Here is an 18,565-nt window from a genome sequence, read left to right on the forward strand (position 1 = left end):
GAAGAGCACCTTCAGTGACAGACTGCTATCACAGTCTTGTTCCAGGGACAGACTGAGGAGCTCATTCCTTCCTCATGCCATGAGGCTCTTTAACTCCACCCGGGGGCGTAAAAGCCCACATTAAACCCCACATTTGCATATTACCCTATTTTTATTACAGTGTGTATTTTATGTAGCACTATTTAAATGCTCTATATCAACACGTTACATTGGGTATTTATGTATTGTATTCCTTTTACTTTGTTATTGTTTTCAACACAAGGATACTGCTGGAAGAGTGAATTTTCCTACGGGGATGAATAAAGTATCTATATCTATCTATCGTAATTGTAAACCTATGGTGTTCGATTATTCAATTGTAATTTCCTAGTCAAGAGTACTGGTATCATTGGCCATCGATTTACCTGAGTCCCCGCTCACCCTCGATTTTACCCCCATGATGCACCTGTCTGTTCGCGCACCTGGTGGTAAACTACTGTGCTCTGTCACGGCACGTGGAGAAGAGTTGGAGGAGTCTCGCCCAGTCGCAGTGAAATTACTTCAGCCAACTGCCGCTTTTCAGGTATTTCATGCTTGATATTTTTAGGCTAATATATAAAAAGTTGGATTATGTCCGTAACACGTCGTGTATCACCGTGAATCTTTATATTCGTCTAGATTTTGTTGGTGTGTTAATTTGAGCCTAATTTAAGTATTATTTCGTGTCCGTAGAAATAGTCAATATCAAGCGCTCCTATGGTAATATTTATGTTTTTGTTTTCCTTTTTGTTTAACGCCTCAAACACAAACGATGTTTCCTTGGTTCTAAAGGATATATTTTGTCATTTATTATGGCTGTTTCGGCGTTGTTTGTGATATAAGTGACTTGGTGTGAGCGTAATTAAGTCGAACCGGTCTGATCAGTTGTTGCATGTCAGATGTGACATCACAGTAACAAAATGTAAAGAATGTATTTTAAAATGACAATACTGCATTTATTTGCTAGGATACCGTTACAATACATTTTTGTGTTGTACTCTATTTGGAACGGTTTTGCGATAGCGAACTGTATTAGAAGGATTAGCCCCACCCTTTCCTCTAAGGCCCCTGCTTTGGCAATACTGTAATTTGAGGTCCGGGGCCACATGGGGTCCGAAAATTTGGCCTTTTTTCATTTAGGAATAGATATACATGCAAACATCTGCATGTTATATTTCTTTATATTTGTTTTTTAACACGGTTGGGTAGGGTTAACTGGATTACTTTCAATTACTTTTGGATTACTTCAATACCAACTATGCTAATAAAAGACAAAAGAAACTAAATATGAATAAAATTACTGAATTTTGTGCAGGCTTGGGGAGTAACGGAATACATGGAACGGCAAAAATGATGTTGGCAAGCTGTTTGGATTTATTTTCATTTTGTTTTTGTCACATTTTATGTTAATTATGCCGGAGATCAAAGCCAGGAGAGAAAGCTTACCACGTGTTGTGAGTCATAATTTTGTTCATATTTAGATTTTGTCTTTTAATAGCATATTTGATATTGGAGTAATCCAAAAGTAATTGAAAGTAATCCAGTTAAAGTAACCCTACCCAACCCTGGTTTTTAAATAGATTATATTCATTAAATTGGTTTTGAAAGGCTTACAATTTAAGAAAAAATATTAGGTCCCTGTATAAAGCACTAAATTTGATATTAGTTTTTTTTAGTATTTCCAGTTTTTTTCCCTGGTATTTTTGTTGAATTTCTGCTCAGATTTTTGTAGTATTATTTTACTTTTATTTTTGTAATTCAGTTGTTTTGGTAGTACTTCAGTAGTAGTTTTGTATTATCGTACTCCCAGTAGTAAATTTTAATGGGAAGAACCTTATGCAATCGAAAATGTAAGCTGCATATTACTGTAAATTTTACCCAGCACTTATATGGGGAGAAATTGGTCTCAAATATTTACACATGTTGTTCAGGTCCACAAATATATTTACAATTTACTGGAGATCTAAGAATCTTCTGTATTGATTAGGGCTGCAATGTCTCAAATAAATAAATAAATAAATTAATTAAATTTTAAAAGTGTTGGCAACTAATTCGCATATACTAAAATTGGAACTAATTAGATCAGTGATTTTCAACCACTGTGTGCCGTGAGAAATTGTCAGGTGTGCCATGAGAAATTATCCAATGTCACTTTTTAAAAATAAAAATTGTATAAACATTTATGAATCATTTTCTGCAATAATGTCGTTATCAAGTGTGTGCGCTGTAAAAACAGGGGGTATTATAAATTATATTGTAATTAAACGTGCTGGTCAGTGTTATTTTATAACATTTTTGGTTAGTGGTGTGCTGCGAAAATTTTCCTCTCCAAAAAAACGTGCCCTGGCTCAAAAAAAGTTAAAAAACACTCAATTAGATCCTCGATTCGGCTCCATGACCGTTTTTATAAAAAGCTATCTAAAGTTATTTTTAAATCTGTTTTATTGCACATGATATCATTACAAAACAATGGGTGTGAAACATTAAACTTTGTGGTTCATGATGAAACGATACTAAAGTTAACAATATCCAAGGGAACAGAAGTGCTTTAGAAAACCATAGGGGAACAAAACATGAAATCATTAAATAAAAGTATTAAGAAAAATCATAAAGACATGTTAAACTGTGCATATGGATCTGATTCTTAAGCATATTCATTTTTTAACGGAAATGTTATATCGTGTTCAAAGATTCCCCCCAAAAATAAAACACATTTGTTGACAACATTGTAAAAAGTGGCTTTAAATTTTGTTAAGGCCAAATATAATATGATCTTTGGATAAGGTGAAAAGAGTATCTTACATATTTGCAAGTGTATAGAATATATATGTAATTTTTTAAATTGTAAAATTAATTGGTTGGCACTTGTTTGTTTTGGTACAGAATATTCTGTTTTTGTTCCCCTATTTTCTATCCGTCAATATTTCTATAAAGAAATTAAAATTCTATTTTTTTAATTCAAAATGACTGAATAATCGACTGATTTATCTATTATTGAAATAATCGTTAGTTGTAGCCATAAAAATAAATGAGTCACAGATCGTTTTGAATATATCAATTAGGGAAGCTGGGTGTGCTCCTTGTGTCGGTCGTGTGCTTGTATCCATAAATGTCTGTCTTGTCTATGTAGTTTTGCTTTCAGCAGATCGATAATAAAATCCCTGCATTCATAAATGTCCTTTAAATGTTGTTTGAAAACATTGTCTCAATGTTATCAAACTTCTATATCAACACTCGGGGCTTTATAAACATACGATTTTTTTACCCCATTCCGTTCGAATATGGACATTTAATTTGGGCCATGCGAAAAATTGAAGTGTTTCCAGGTGGTAAAGTATAATGGGAGGAACTTACTGCAACTGAAAATGTAAGCTATATACCGTATTTTCCGCACTATAAGGCGCACCTAAAAGCCTTTATTTTTTTCAAAAGCTGACCATGCGCCTTATTTATGGATCAATATTAATTCGCAAGTCTTGCAACTAACTAGCCGCCGCGGACTAGATTTTCCCCCGAACGCCAAGTAGTCCGCGGTGTATGCTGGGATTTATTTACCGGCGTTTCATTGGCTAACCAATGTGTCAATCATCATTTGAATGGATTACTATTGGCTAAAGTTATTCGGAGGTCAAGGGGAGGATCCTTTTTATCATTTAGAAGGCTGGCATTGGCTTGAACGGCAAAACAAAGCCTGCAATTGGCCCAAAAAGACGTGTCAATCATCAGTTGAATCGATCACTATTGGCTAAAGTTATTTGGAGGTCAAGAGGCGGATCCTTTTTGTCATTTACAGGCTGGCATTGGCTTAAACGGCAAAACAAAGCCTGCAATTGGCCGAAAAAGATGAATGCGTATAGCACGTGGCTGACGGCATACAGAAAGCATTTTTTTTACTATTTTGTATTTGTAAGTATTTTATTCTCCTGGATTTACTAAACTCATGGATATAAGAGGACCACGGCTGCACATTATTATGAACACAACGACTTCGGTGAGCTACTCCGGCTTTCTATATTATCCCTGTATCTTGTTTCAGACTGAACTCGATGTTTCTGTGATAAGCGGTGCAGATAATGGATGGAATGGAGTGTCTATTTTTAAATTAAACTCAATTCCAAGTGTTTATCGTCATATATATACAGTAAAGTTGCGAGCGAAAAATGAAATGGAAACTAAGGAATGGATGGCATTTCTTGAATCCCAAGACTTTAACCTTCCGAATGATGGAACGATGCATTTGAGTGACATCGTACGGACACCGCATCTGCGCGTGTTCTCGACACGTATTTGCGTCTTTGCTAGCTTTGGGAATGTTAAGGGGATAATAAGTTTGACTGAACTATGTCTTGTGTATGTCAAAAATCGGACCAAAAACTATTTTTTCGGGTTGCGCCCTATAACCCGGTGCGCCTTATAGTGCGGAAAATACAGTAATACTATTTTTTTTTTTGCCAACACCTATTTGGAGAGATATTTTTCCCCAAAATATTCACACGGATATCAGTCTTTGTCAGAGACCCTAGTGGCTGGACTGGCTAGAGTGGTACTAGGTAATATGACATAACACATCAAATACTAATATTTACAGATCTACAATAAAATGTATTTGAGAAATATTAACCGCAGTGCTATGAAAAGAACAATAACAAAAAACAATTTACAATTTTATTTTAAACAATTAAGACACAGATGCTCTGCAAAACACACCACAAAAATTCTGTAAAACAAATATGTAAAACAAAAAGGAAAAGATCATCAATCTCTACGGACGATTGAATGCACTCTACTTTGGATCCATCAATATAACATTAAGATGATTCCAAATTTGACTGCTTTTTATACATAGTCATTTCTTTCTTTTATGCTCTCTGTATTGAACTGTATTTTTACAACACCTTTAAAGCTCTTTCAGTGTTTGCATGTGCATTCTTAAAGCAGAATGGCAGAATTCATGTCCGTTTATACCGGTCCATTGACAAAGAATGATTGTAGATACTTAGTAGAAACGGCTCAAATAAGCAGACATGGGGACTTGAGACTTAGTGACTTGGACTCGAGTCGACTCGAGTCGCTGTTTTTATGACTTGTGACTTGACTTGGACTTGGCAATCTAAGACTCGGGACTTGACTTGTGACTTGACTTGCCCAAGAAAAAAATACTTGGGACTTACTTGGGACTTGAAGGTGAAGACTTGAGACTTACTTGAGACTTGCACATGTGTGACTTGGTCCCATGTCTGCAAATAAGCACAAAGTATGTGCTAGCAGCAGGATAGTGGATTTATTTTAGTAGTTTCTATACATTTCCCATGAAGACTGAGCTAGACACGACCAAAACTGTCTGCAAACCCTGTCGTAGACCCGTATTCCATTGCCGTAACATAACGAACATTGCACGCAGATCTTTTGCGCCATCACCCCAATATCAGCATTAACCAACCCAAACCACCCGCTGCTTGTATAAAAAAGTGCCCTATGTGTTGTTTGTTGGTGTTCATCTACAAATCAGGGTTCTGTTGAACTTTAATCTCAAGCACTTACATTTTAAAGCTTACAGTTCAGCTACTATCTTTTAGAGGCAGTTTTTAACAAATGGTGTATTTTATTACCTTAAAGCATCACCTCGGACAGCAATGTTTACCTGTAGCAGAGGATTTAAAAAATATACTCTGAATTTGAAGCATTATTATTTTATTTGAAAACTTACACTTGTGCTGTTTTTTTTTTCTTTTAGAGGCTCTATTTTTATCGTCTTACAATGTTAACTGCAAATAGGATCATTAAAGGACCACACTTGTGTTTCGTTGACATTTCAGTTCATGCCATTTTGTGGCTGTAAACCGGTTGCACAGTGTACATGTTATCTTCTCATTGTCTCAGTTGAGATAAATGTCAGTTTGATGACTGACTGACAGACTGATGTTTGAATGTAATTCATGGTTTATTGCCCGAGAATTGTATGATTTAAGTTTCTTGTTTGTTAGGAAGTAAAATAAAATCACAATCATCAATTACATAGTCCCAATACTCGTAGAAACACAATTATTGAGAATAGGCACAATAGTATTGCGATACAATCAAATCATGACCAAAGCATCTCCTCTTAATATTTTTATAGGCTGAGGTTGGAAAATGCCGACCTCCCACCTTTTTAGGAACGCCTTGAGGTTGTATCTGGTACCAACCGAGTAGGATTATCTGCCTTCCCAATTTTATGGAATGCAGAAATACGTCAGACTCATCGTCACCCTGCTTTCTGCTTTTCAATATTTTCTTTGTGTTTAGTTGTTTTTATAAATTAGAATCCCTTCTGAGAAAGTTTGTAAGTATATCTGCACAACCTTGAAATTATCAACACAGGCCTAGAGCGCCCTCTCGCGGTTTAGAGGGAAAATGTGAAATGATAGCAGGGGTGGCCAACCCGGTCCTCGAGAGCCACATGTCATGCATGTGTTTAGAGTTTCTCTGCTTCAATACAATCACCTGGATCATTATCAAGCTCTCACAAAGCCTGCTAACAAGCTGAAATTTGGCATCACCTGTGTTGGAGCAGAGAAACCTCCAAAACATGCAGGACATGTGGTTCTCGAGGACCAGATTGGCCACTCTTGTGATATATCCATGTGAATTGATATACCCGGTAATAATGTGTCAATAATTTTATAGATCAGTCGCGCCCCCAGCCAAACTATGAAAAAAAAACTGACTTAGTCTGGAAATTATGGTTATTTTAACGTAATTTTGACGTTAACATCATTACAACATTAAACTTTGAGTATCAAGTTTGTTGTTCCACGTGATTTCAGTGTTAGACTTGTGTAAAATGTACAGTTGATGAAATCACATCAATAAAATGTTGGCAAACAGGATTTTAACACTACAACAAAAATTGTACCTTCATTATCTAAATGTGTCATCCGGTCTTCTCTCATGGGCAACAGAATGATTGTCAAGTCACGTGATTTGTATTGTGACACATTTGAAACTCTTCATGGAATTTTTACTGAACAAGCCAATCAACTGAATTTGCAGAAACAAAACAATCTCTTGTGAGGAAAGCTTTCAACTTTTTGGTGTCATTTTATGTATGGAAAAAGTGGGTTGTTGCAGTTGTTCTACATACTGAATATTACACAGTTAAATGTTCGTAATTTAAGCGTGCACAGTAAAATTATTTTTCAAAATGTTAACAACCATTGAGCAACACATAACCTTTAATTTACGTGTTAAACTTTTCTGAGTATGAATATTCAACATACTAGTTTAATGGTGTCTCTCCTTGAGTTTCTTTGGGATGAATATGTTAAGACTAGGGCTGCAACTAACAAGTATGTTAAAAGTAATTTGAAACAATTAGTCGAATAATCAGATCATCATTTGTTATTCTAATTTAGCATAAAGTTGATTTACTTATGTGTCATTTGATACTAAACTCAAGCAAACACCAAGCTGCACATGCAGATTCCAATAGTAATAAATGCAATTACATCGTTTGATTGGCGTAGTGCAAAACTTCGGAGCTATTCGTGTTTAAAGATGACTCACTTGGATAATCATGAAGTTTACTTTTATTGCCAAAAGCAACCCGTGTGCATAAAACTTGAAGTGAGCGTGTGCATCCATGGAACTAGCTCCTCGCTAAATTCAGAGCAGGAATGCCTCCAAACTCAGAACTCGCAAAGAAACCGAAACACATGTGAGTGTAAAACTTTACATGAGCGTGCAAACCTGCAACACTGACACGCTCTCTCCTAAAAGCCAACAAACCAAATTTAGTAATCACACCTGCTACTAGGAGAGGGCAATCTGCATGTTTTAATTATTTTAATCTATAGCCAAAAAAACCCTACCGTCTCAGATTGACCGCTATGCACACACAGAAAAGCTGAATTGTGAAACCTTAATACAGACTCTCGATGCCAAACGTAATTTTGGTGACGTTCATAGACCTGTTGTAACACGTTACTCGTGTGCAAATACATGTCCTCTGTTCTTACTGATTGGATCATTTGTCTATGTTGCATGGTTTGTCTTAGAAATCAGCTCAATGTGGCAAATGAAAGTAGGCCTACTCATTTGTTGTGACTGTTATAAAGTAAATCCGATATTTTGGAGATTTTGGGCCCTGCAGCTTCACACTTGCATGTTTGATAGACCGTCTGATTGTTGTTTGCCCTTGGTTTTACTATAAAAGGCTCCTTCACTTAGACCATGTTAATTTCCTCACAGCTGACTGGCTCATCTTCCACTTCTGGCTTCATGCACATTGGATCTTTGTATATTGAGCCCACTAGCAGTTTATTTATTTATTCCAATTATTCGTCCTCCCTGGACCTAGTTGTGGGCAGGGCAGGCCAAACTGTTCTCTGCAAAGGGTGTGGAGCACTAGCAGAGTCACCAACACATGCATAATTTAACATTCATGTTTCCTACCAGGTTAAGGGGCTTTGTTATTCTTAGATGCTTGAATGGCTTTGTCTCATTTGTCCTTGGTTTATGAAATGGCAATCATGAGTTGCATAGGAATTTTAACTTGACGTACCATGAGAGAGGGTCTTTGTATACATTTTCTAGATCTTTCTTCTATAAGTAAGGCTATTCACTATCTAATGCTAATTTGTCTGTAAAAAAATATCTTCTTGGCAATTGTGTCCCACATAAACAATCATGAACGTGTTTCTCATACCGTATAAAGTCTCTGGTGGTTCACCACGGACTAATTAATCCCACCAGGAGCTCACAAAATTGTATTAAGAAATGTAGTTTTATTTTTAAATGTGTATATATAATTGAGAAGTTAATAACAATAACTTGGGTATCTATGTAAATGATCACAAATGCCATGGTGTGTATTTGTGCTACATATTACTTCTAAGCGACATGTAGTTATGCAGTTTATTACACCCAGTGCCTCGGCTTCACAATGTCTGGTTTGTGACTGTCAGGTACACTTTCAGATGCTTTACTTTTGCTGCATCCTGCCTACCAGGCAGGAGACTGGGCCTTAAAGAAAGGCTAACAAAGTGTTGCGGTGCAACCTTTTGTAACTACATTAAAGGACAATGCCATGTTCCATTTGCGTACCTTGCAACTCCTATGTTTTCTCACCGTTTTATACCCTTCTGATCATTACAAATGCTGTAAAATACTTTTAAGTCCCTTAAATCTATGTGCTGTGTTCATCGTAATATAACGTATTTACTTGGATCGGATCAATACCAAATTTTTTTGCATCCCCTACCCCTTCCCTACTATGAACCATCCAAGAGAAACCTGAGTCTCATCTGACAACAAAAGCATTGGTACTGATATTTCTGAACATTCTGTAATTTTACCAGATCACTGATATATTACATTCAACTAAATTTAAAATTCCTAGCATTGATTTCTGATTACACACTAAAAAAGTACAGCATTGGCTCGGAAAAAAAAATGGCTGCTCTAAAAATGCACCTGATCGATGCATTTGAATTAAAAATGTACCAGATTTCTATTCCGGGGGGCATGGCGGAAGTGATGCAGTGGAACAGTTGTGACAAACTTGCAGGGTTGGATGAGATTCTCATCTCGTTAATCTGTGCAACATATTCATACGTTACTACAAGCGCTTGCACGAACACACACACACACACACACGAATTCAAAGTTTGACAAAACATCAATTATCAGAAAATACAAAAATAAGAGCACATTACGAATAACTTAAGGGTGCAACACACATCAATTAAAGGCTATGAAACCAAATTCAATTGGGTCTAAAACTAATGGTTATTTTAATAATGGATTCATCTGATGATTATTTTTTCAATTAATCGATGAACCGGATATTAAAAAAAAAAAACAACTCAATATCCTCTTCTATATTTAAATATTGAAATTTTGTGGACAAAAAAATTAGTGCACAAAACAATCTTATAAAATATTAAACATTAAAAAAAAAATCTGTTTTTCAAATAAACAAATTGCATACAAATGTATGCTTGACACCTGCAAATATATTCTTATATATTTATAACTTATAAGGCATCTTTGTTGTTTGAGGTACATGGGCTTTTGAAACGTTAACATTCCAAGTGTTCGTCAAATAACTTGACAAACAAAAATACATACAAATCAATGTTATACCCCTGCAAATGTATAAGATAGTCTTTTAAAAAAGTGAAAAAATAGGTATTTTGTTGTTTAAAAGGACATGAGCTTTTCGAACAAGAAATAAATGCAAATGTAAAAACCCAGTAACATGATTTTCAGCATTAACAAGCAAAAGAATAACCCCTATCACGTTTGTTCACTCACTCACTCACTCACACTTCCTTTTTTGAGAACTTTGCATTGCAATGCAGAAATGTGAGCATACCAATTACATTTAAAACTCGTATCAGTGATTTTGAAGTTTACTCGCCGATACAATACCTTAATGTACAGCATTGGCTCTAAAAATGCGCCACATCAAGCAGTGGCGTGCATGATATCTCTTATCATGAAGGTTGTCATTGTTTGCTGTTTCAGATTCAGATTCAGATCTACTTTATTGTCATTCTAGTACACGTGTATACAGAACGAAACGTCGATGCATCTGACCCCCACAGTTTCCTTGAATGTACAGATATAAATAATGTTGTATTGTATTTTGGCTACGTATAGTATTTTACCATAGTGCCGATAGTGCAAGAAGAGTAGCTAACCAGAAGTGCAAAATGGGCAGTCAGGTTAACAAGTCAGGTACACAGTAACATTAACACTGTAACAATAACGCTGTAATTACAATAGTGCAGAGAGCAATGTGCAAGGAGTGGCAAGCTATAAAAAAAAAACTGCCAGTAGTGCAAAAAGTCAGATTAGCAGCCGTTTAGATTTAAGTTAACTATATGTTAGATTGACCATTTAACAGTCTAATGGCCAGGGGGACTAGACTATTGCGGAGCCTGGTGGTCCTGCACCGCACACTGCAGTACCTCTTCCCAGAGGCTAGCAGAGTGAACAGTCCATGATGGGGGTGAGAGGGGTCCCCGGTAATGTTTTCAGCATGGGATAGGCAGTGCTTCTGGCCAATGTCCTGAATGGAGGGAAGTGTAGTCCCGATTATTTTCTCTGCTGTCCTCGTTACCCTCCTCACACTACCCCAGTCGGTAGCGCTGCAGCCTCCACACCACACAGAGATACAGCTGGTCAGGATACTCTCTATGGTGCCCCTGTAGAATGTAATGAGGGAGGGTGGGGGCAGGTGGGCTCTCCTCATCCTCCGCAGGAAGTACAGGCGCTGCTGTGCCCTCTTAACCAGTGATGCAGTGTTCACGGACCAGGTGAGTTTGTCTGTAATGTGCACCCCTAGGAACTTGATACTGCTGACAACCTCCACAGCCTTGTTGTTGATGCAAAGTGGGGCATGGTTGGGCTGGTTTTTCCTAAAGTCGACAATGATCTCTTTAGTTTTGTCGACATTCAGGACCAGGCTGTTGTCCCTGCACCAGCCCACCAACTGCTCCACCTCCTCTCTGTAGGCCAGGTCGTTGTCATCCCTGATGAGGCCCACCACTGTTGTGTCGTCAGCATACTTCACGATGTGGTTTGTGGCGGACCTAGGGGAGCAGTCGTGTGTCATCAAGGTGAACAGCAAGGGGCTTAGGACGCAGCATTGGGGGGAGCCCGTGCTGAGGTAGATGACATCTGAACTGTTCTGACCTATCCGCACTGATTGGGGTCTGTCACAGAGGAAGTCCAGCAGCCAGTTCCGCAGGGGGGTGTTGAAACCCAGGAGTCTCATTTTGTCTACCAGATGTTGTGGGATGATGGTGTTGAATGCTGAACTGAAGTCCAGGAACAGCATCCGCACATGGGTGTTCTTCTCCTCTAGATGTGTCAGGCTCAGGTGAAGCGCAGAGGAGATGGCATCCCTGGTGGAGCGGTTTGTCCTGTAGGCAAACTGAAAGGGGTCGAATGAGGAGGGGAGACTGGAGGTGATGTGCTCTTTAACCAGTCTCTCAAAGCACTTCATTATGATAGGAGTCAGTGCAACGGGCCGGTAATCGTTGAGTGATAAGATCTGGGGTTTCTTTGGCACTGGGATGATGTTGGCAAATTTGAAGCATGATGGTACTTTGGCTTGGTCTAGCGAGGTGTTGAAAATGTCTGTTAGTACACAAGCCAGCTGATCGGCGCACTCCCTAAGTACCCGCCCCGGAATGTTGTCCGGGCCTGGAGCCTTCCTTGTGTTGACCCTTCTCAGGGTCTTCCTCACGTCAGATGAGTCCAGGTGGAGTGCTCTTTCGTCCTGATTTGGAACCGCTTTCGCTGCAGGGGTGCCGTTTTGTGCCTCGAACCTTCCAAAGAATTTGTTGAGGTCATTCAGAAAGTCCATGCTAGTGTTCTGCACTGGGGCGGTGGTTGGCTTGTAACTGGTGATGGCCTGAATGCCTTTCCACATATCCCTGGTGTTGGTTGTGCTGAGGAAACGTTCCTGGATTTTTTGACTGTGCGTTCGCTTTGCTAGTCTGATAGCCCGGTTCAGGTTAGCCCTCGCTGATAACAGCGCCTCCTTGTCACCAGATCTAAAGGCAAGGTTCCGTACTTTTAGTTGTTTTCGTATTTCAGCAGTCATCCAGGGCTTCTGATTGGCACGGGTGCATATAGTTTTGCTATTGCTGACGTCTTCTGCGCATTTACTGATGTAGGCTGACACAGAAATGGCGTACTCATCTATATTTATTTTGTTGTTGTAAGTGGCAGCCGATTTAAACATGTCCCAATCAGTGCAATCAAAGCAGTCCTGTAGTGCCTCCATTGCCCCCTCAGACCACACCCTCACCTGCTTCACTGTAGGTTTTTCTCTGGTCAGCAGGGGCTTGTATCCTGGAATTAGCATAATAGAAAGGTGATCTGATGAGCCAAGGTGGGGGCGGGGGGCTGCTTTATATGCACCTTTGATGTTTGTGTAGGCCAGGTCTAATGTGTTCCTACCTCTTGTAGCAAAGTTTACATGCTGATGGAAATGCGGGAGAACTGTTTTCATATTGGCCTGGTTAAAGTCCCCCGCCGCAATAAAAATGCACTCGGAGTAAGCATGCTGCAGTTCACTCACAGTTCGGTAGAGAACGTCCATTGCCTCCTTCGTATTAGCGCTGGGGGGCACGTACACGGCAGTAATGATGGTCGCGCTAAACTCCCTCGGTAGGTAGAAGGGTCTGCAGATCACCGTCAAAAGTTCAATGTCTCGTGAGCAGTGTTTCGAGATTATCTTCGCATTTTTACACCAGTTGTTGTTGGTATAAATGCATAGACCGCCCCCCTTGCTTTTGCCGGTGAGCTCGCCGCTTCTATCAGCGCGGAAAGCAACGTATAGTACGAGTATTATTCCGGCACAATTAACAAGGACGCTATAATCACTCAGACTTGGCCAGAAAAGTAAAACATGATGATCTATCTTTAATTTATTATCACCATCGTGTGCAAGTTGAGTATTTTTTTTATATAAAGCACAGTTAAACACTGCTTAAGCTTACTCCCTTTTGGCACATGCTTATGATAATTTTTTTATTGTTCAGCTGATTTTTGTACATTTGGTGCATATAATTTGTTGTTCCCTTTTGTTTATTACTGGTTGGTATTGGGTTTTTTTTGTGCTGTGCCCTCCTCTTAATTTTAATAATCGGTATCGGGCCTGGAATAACGCATATCGGTCGATTCCTGATAAGTACTCGATGCATTACGATTTGATCAGCCGTAAATAACGCACACTTTTTAAACTTTGGCCAATTTGTGATTTTAACATACGCCTACAGTTAAAAGTACTTGGACATATAGTCAGGGTTGTACGGATGCTTGCAATACTTGAAAATGTTTACATTTTAATGCTGTGTTTTCATGGATTGGAAAATGCTTGAATTCTGAGTGCAGTGCTTGCAAACGCTTGAAATTCTTGCTATGTTTCACAAAGTCTGCGCACTGATGACTCCCAACACTGCTCTCTGGTAGCTTCTCGTTGGCACTGCATTTCTTCTTTCCTCGTGATTAACAGAAGCTGGCATTAGTTTGCATAGCTTTTTCCTTTCATTGCCCCCATACTTGTTGCACCCAAAGGGACAGGTGCATGCTACACCTAAACAGGGCACTTTGAAATGTGTATCAGTGCAAGCATTACGTATCCATTATGGACCATACATAAAATTAAGGTAGCGTCTCAGTATACATCCACTTGAAGGCCCCCCGAGAGTTCCTGAGCTTCTTAGCCTAGTTCTCACCCATTTTAAAGCGGAGAAGCTCCGCTCACATACAACCTGTGTACAGGAAAGGATCAACAGGAACCCAATGACATGGTAGGCATCTGCGAGGTATATTGTGAGAGAACCTGTTTTTTTTCCATTTTTTTTTTCATTTTTTTTTCTTTCTTTTTTTTCTAGCCTTTTACCCTCTTAATTTTCCTGCTTTTCCTTCATTTTTTTCTCATTTTCCTTGTATTCTTTTGATCCATCTAACCTATTACTTTTTTAAATTATTTTTTTTGTCTTAATTTTTTTCTTCTGTTATTACTAATTTTTTATTTTTTTATTTTTTTTTTTGTCCCAAAAGCAATGTTGTGCATAATATGGAATAATAATTAACTGTATAGATAAGGCAAAAAAAAAAAAACTACCTGAAGAAGCTTTTGGGAGCCGTAAGAGTCGACCCTTTTGAGTGAACTGAGCCAAAAGAGACATAATTCCCATCACTACTACTTTAAGTAAAAAACGTAACACATGGTGAAACTCATTTCATCTGCTCTGTTGTGGTCAAATAGCTGACTAGAGAATGAATGCATGAGTGAGGTTAGATAGTGCAAGTTACAGGTATATGTTCAAATTATTTTCCTGATCCAGCCAGTCCAAACTCTACCTTGGCAAAATCCGTCCCTTCGGGATATCTCCCGTTCTTCGCTATTAGCCACTCTGGCATTTATTACAAAGGTGTCCAAATCCTGTCTGTTTTATCAGCGCTCTAGTATAATATAGTTCAGACATTGCAGTCCTTTCACAACTGTTCTTCTTCTCGTATGTGATCTTGCCAGATTACAGCCAGAAGCTTTTTGTTTTTGGTGCGAACTTATTTATATCTACTGACGACGAAGCTGGCAGGCCTGTTGGGTTAGGTGAAGCTGTCATTCACGGTGAACCCCACCCTGATACTTGCTCTTCTGTGAAATGCACCTGTCTGGCAAGCACATACCCATTCAGGTGTGGCCTTGCTCTTTGTCAAACAGGGTTGACTGAAGACTGCGGTGTAGAGAAGTTTATGGAGGTGTTGTTCTCTTGGTTTTCTGCTCTTAATTTTTCGTTTGGAAAAGCTGAAGACATTTTGTTTTGCAGTCCAGATAGGACAGACAGAAAAAGGTGTGTTGAAATATTTTCTAATCCAAGTTCTTATTTTTATTTTTTCAATGTCAAAAAAATTAATTTTATTATTTGTAGTTGAAGATTGTGGTGCAATCTGCTGACTATATTTTCACTGTTTAAAGGAACAATGTGTAATATTTTTGTACCTCCTAGTTGTGTAAAAAAAAATCCCCATTCAGGAAAAAAAACCATTGTTGAATAAATGGCAAAAATATATAAACTCTTGTTTATAGATTGAGAAATGTAATTTACATAGTGGAATCCATACCTAGTAGTATCCGCCATGTTTGTCTCTTATTTTGCTGCCATGCTAATCTCATTTGGAAATTGTTTTGGTTCGCAGTAGACAACTGTCCCATGTAGTGGTCAAATATTAAGCAGCCTACCTTTAGAGTAAGGGTGGGTGATCCGACGATATTGGATTGATCTGACATTTACAAGCTCATGATTCTAACTAATACGTTTCATGGGAAATGGATCTGGTGTTGGTAAGATACAGGCTCGGAAGGGGTGGCTTGTGAGAGTTGTTATGCTAGCCATAGCAATATGCAGTACCTGCACCTTTGCTATTTTCCTTCTCTCCTGACACTGCCTCAATCACTTCCCGAACCCGATAAAAATCCACGGAGCACCCGCTAGTGATTACCATTTCTTTGCACTCTTCTGACTTCTCTCAAATACCAATTTAATTGATGAATATCTTTCAATCTAACGAGCCAAAAAGCTATCTGGCGCCATGCTCCACAGTTTGTTTTGGTGGCCACTTGTGTGCCCGCCCTGCTGTTTGACATACAGTATACACCAGCCTATCACAGTCGTGCACACAGTAATGCACACCCAACACACATACAACCTGTCCCTTATGATAGCATTTGATTTGCGCTACCTGTTGACCACAATGAACAATACAACGGTTATCAATGACAATAAAAACAATTTAATTGAACTAATAATCTGTTAAGCAGTGAACCAGTAATAACGACACATCAAGTATAGAGAGAGGTCTGTAAATTCAATGTACAGGGTAGCTAATAAAATTGGACTCCCTTTGAGATGTAAATATCACAGAAAGTTGAGGAAAATAATATACAAAAAAGTATTCATGTTGAAGCTAAAATGCATTGTTCCAAATCTGTGTATCAGTGTAATTCAAGCAGGCCGGATTATTTGTTCGTGCGTAACGCGCATTCCATATTTTTTTTTCTCATTAAACCTTTTTTTTTTTTTTCACGGTACCAGAGAAAACAAAGTTGTCCAGAAAGATATAAATGCAAAAAAACATCTCCTTGGTGTATCATATGATGATAGATTGGACTTGGAAGGAAAAAAATAAAAATATTGTAAATTTCATTTTGATATTGTGTTCATGGTCATCAATAAATGATTTGAATCATGCCTGCATTTGTTAAGCGTTTGTCACTTTCAATGCTTAGTTTAAGCTAAGAAAAAGTTTAAAAAAAAAAGTGATGTACCAATTTTTAATTAAAAAAAAATTAAGGGGCGGGGAATTAAAGATTATACACAAATAAATATGTTTTCTCCACCAATTTATCACCTTTTTTAGCCCTGACCTATTTTCATGCCTGGGTTAGGACATCTTGGGCAAAATATTGCCCCAGATTGTGGCGAGTATATAAAGATTGAGATATAAAAATCTTTTAAAAGCTTTGTTTTACTGGTACATCATTAAAATGAAATGAAATGAAATGAAATGATCTGCATTTATATAGCGCTTTTCAAGTCAATGACTTCCCAAAGCGCTTTACAATGTGCTCCACATTTCCCAATAACGGCCTTGCAGCCATGTAAGGCGCTAACCAGCTTATTGGGGGTATTAGGGGTTCAGTGTCTTACCCAAGGACACTTCGACATGTAACACGGACGAGCCGGGATTCGAACTGGGATCCCTTGATCCCAAGACGAGCGCTCTACCTCCTGAGCTACTGCCGCCAAAATGCTTTTTAAAAATTGCTGTTCAGATGGCATACTGTAATGCAGCAACCTGCTCACCTGCTTTAGATTTTTTTAAAAGGTAATTTGTGTTGTTCCCAAGTTTGATGTTAATATTTCAGAATATATGCATCATAAGCTTGTTATTGAAATTCAAACTGTCACTTTTTGTTTTTGTTTACAGTGCTTTTTACTGTGCCGTGACACAGCCAGTCCTCAGTCCTGTCCCCAAGACAGTGCACTAATGGACCCTCAGGTGTGCCCACCCTCACTTGGTAGCAATCAGTCTGTAATATCAGGCCTTGACAAATTTCAGGTTGGTGTGTTTAAACCTGGCCACTCCAGGAGCAGCAGCACCGGATCATCCAAATATTCAAAGCAGGTAACAGAAAAACATTGGCAGGGGGGTGGTTTTGGAGAAGACAAGGAAGGAAGAATAAATGAGTGAAGCGTGCACTACTTGTCTGGTGGCATGATTATTTCCATTGCAAGTTAAAAACAGTTTATTGTAGAAACCAGTTCCAATCTTACTGTTTGGATGTGACCTAGGATTTAAAAAAAAAAAAACAATTGGTGAGCGGGAAGTTTGTTCCTTATTCTTAGAAAATTGTTCCCTTGCCCTCACCAAAGTAGTAAAAGAGGAAAGGGAAAGATGAACACAAGAGTGGATAGGTTATGAAATGATTTCATTTGGATCACAAAATTCTTACTGTTACAAGCTGAGCTGTGAGCAATGCTAACCGTACCAAGCACCTAAAATTGCATGCACAACCCTTTTACAGCAACTGGATACTCTTTTCAGACATGTATTAATTGCTTAACCTTTCTGGGGATCTTTCTGATCTGCTAAATGTAATCAACTTTATCTGTAACTTTTGCAGTCTCGTAACTGGGAAGTGATGGAGGACTTGCAGGGTCTGGAACAGAATTCTGTTCCTGGTTCCTCTCTTGATCTTACTATTCCGGGGATATGTGAGGGATATTTATTGAAGAGAAGGAAATACCCATTAAAGGGATGGCACAAGGTATGTATATAGCAGTTAAAAAAACTTGCTTATAAACCCAAACCAATGGATTTAGGATTTCGGGAATACAGTGACCTGTTCAACCTGTATTTAACTGAAAGACACTAAAATGGGGCACCTTAAGTACACACTTTCTGTTGTGCGTATTAGTTTATTTTTTTACAAAATGAGTAATGTGACAATTAACTTTGTATGCTTTTGATTTCT

At 38.4% G+C, this 18,565-nt stretch overlaps 1 protein-coding gene across 4 annotated transcripts in view; it reads left to right on the forward strand.

The window, feature by feature from the left end:
• Positions 1 to 416: 416 nt before the first annotated feature.
• Positions 417 to 18,565, forward strand: part of LOC148375114 (oxysterol-binding protein-related protein 3-like) — a 48,292-nt gene continuing 30,143 nt past the window's right edge. For 3 of the 4 annotated variants that reach the window (XM_088344868.1, XM_088344869.1, XM_088344870.1), the window contains exons 1-3: positions 417 to 562; positions 17,518 to 17,715; positions 18,215 to 18,358. In XM_088344868.1, coding sequence (XP_088200994.1) covers positions 437 to 562; positions 17,518 to 17,715; positions 18,215 to 18,358 — 468 coding nt within the window. In that variant the 5' untranslated portion in view covers positions 417 to 436. Of the gene's footprint in view, positions 563 to 15,230; positions 15,381 to 17,517; positions 17,716 to 18,214; positions 18,359 to 18,565 lie in introns of those variants that run through there. The other variant, XM_088344871.1, reaches the window with a different exon arrangement.

The sequence above is a fragment of the Urocampus carinirostris genome, chromosome 1, assembly GCF_059441175.1.
Source record: "Urocampus carinirostris isolate Australia breed hairy pipefish chromosome 1, RoL_Ucar_1.0, whole genome shotgun sequence".
Lineage (NCBI taxonomy): Eukaryota > Metazoa > Chordata > Actinopteri > Syngnathiformes > Syngnathidae > Urocampus > Urocampus carinirostris.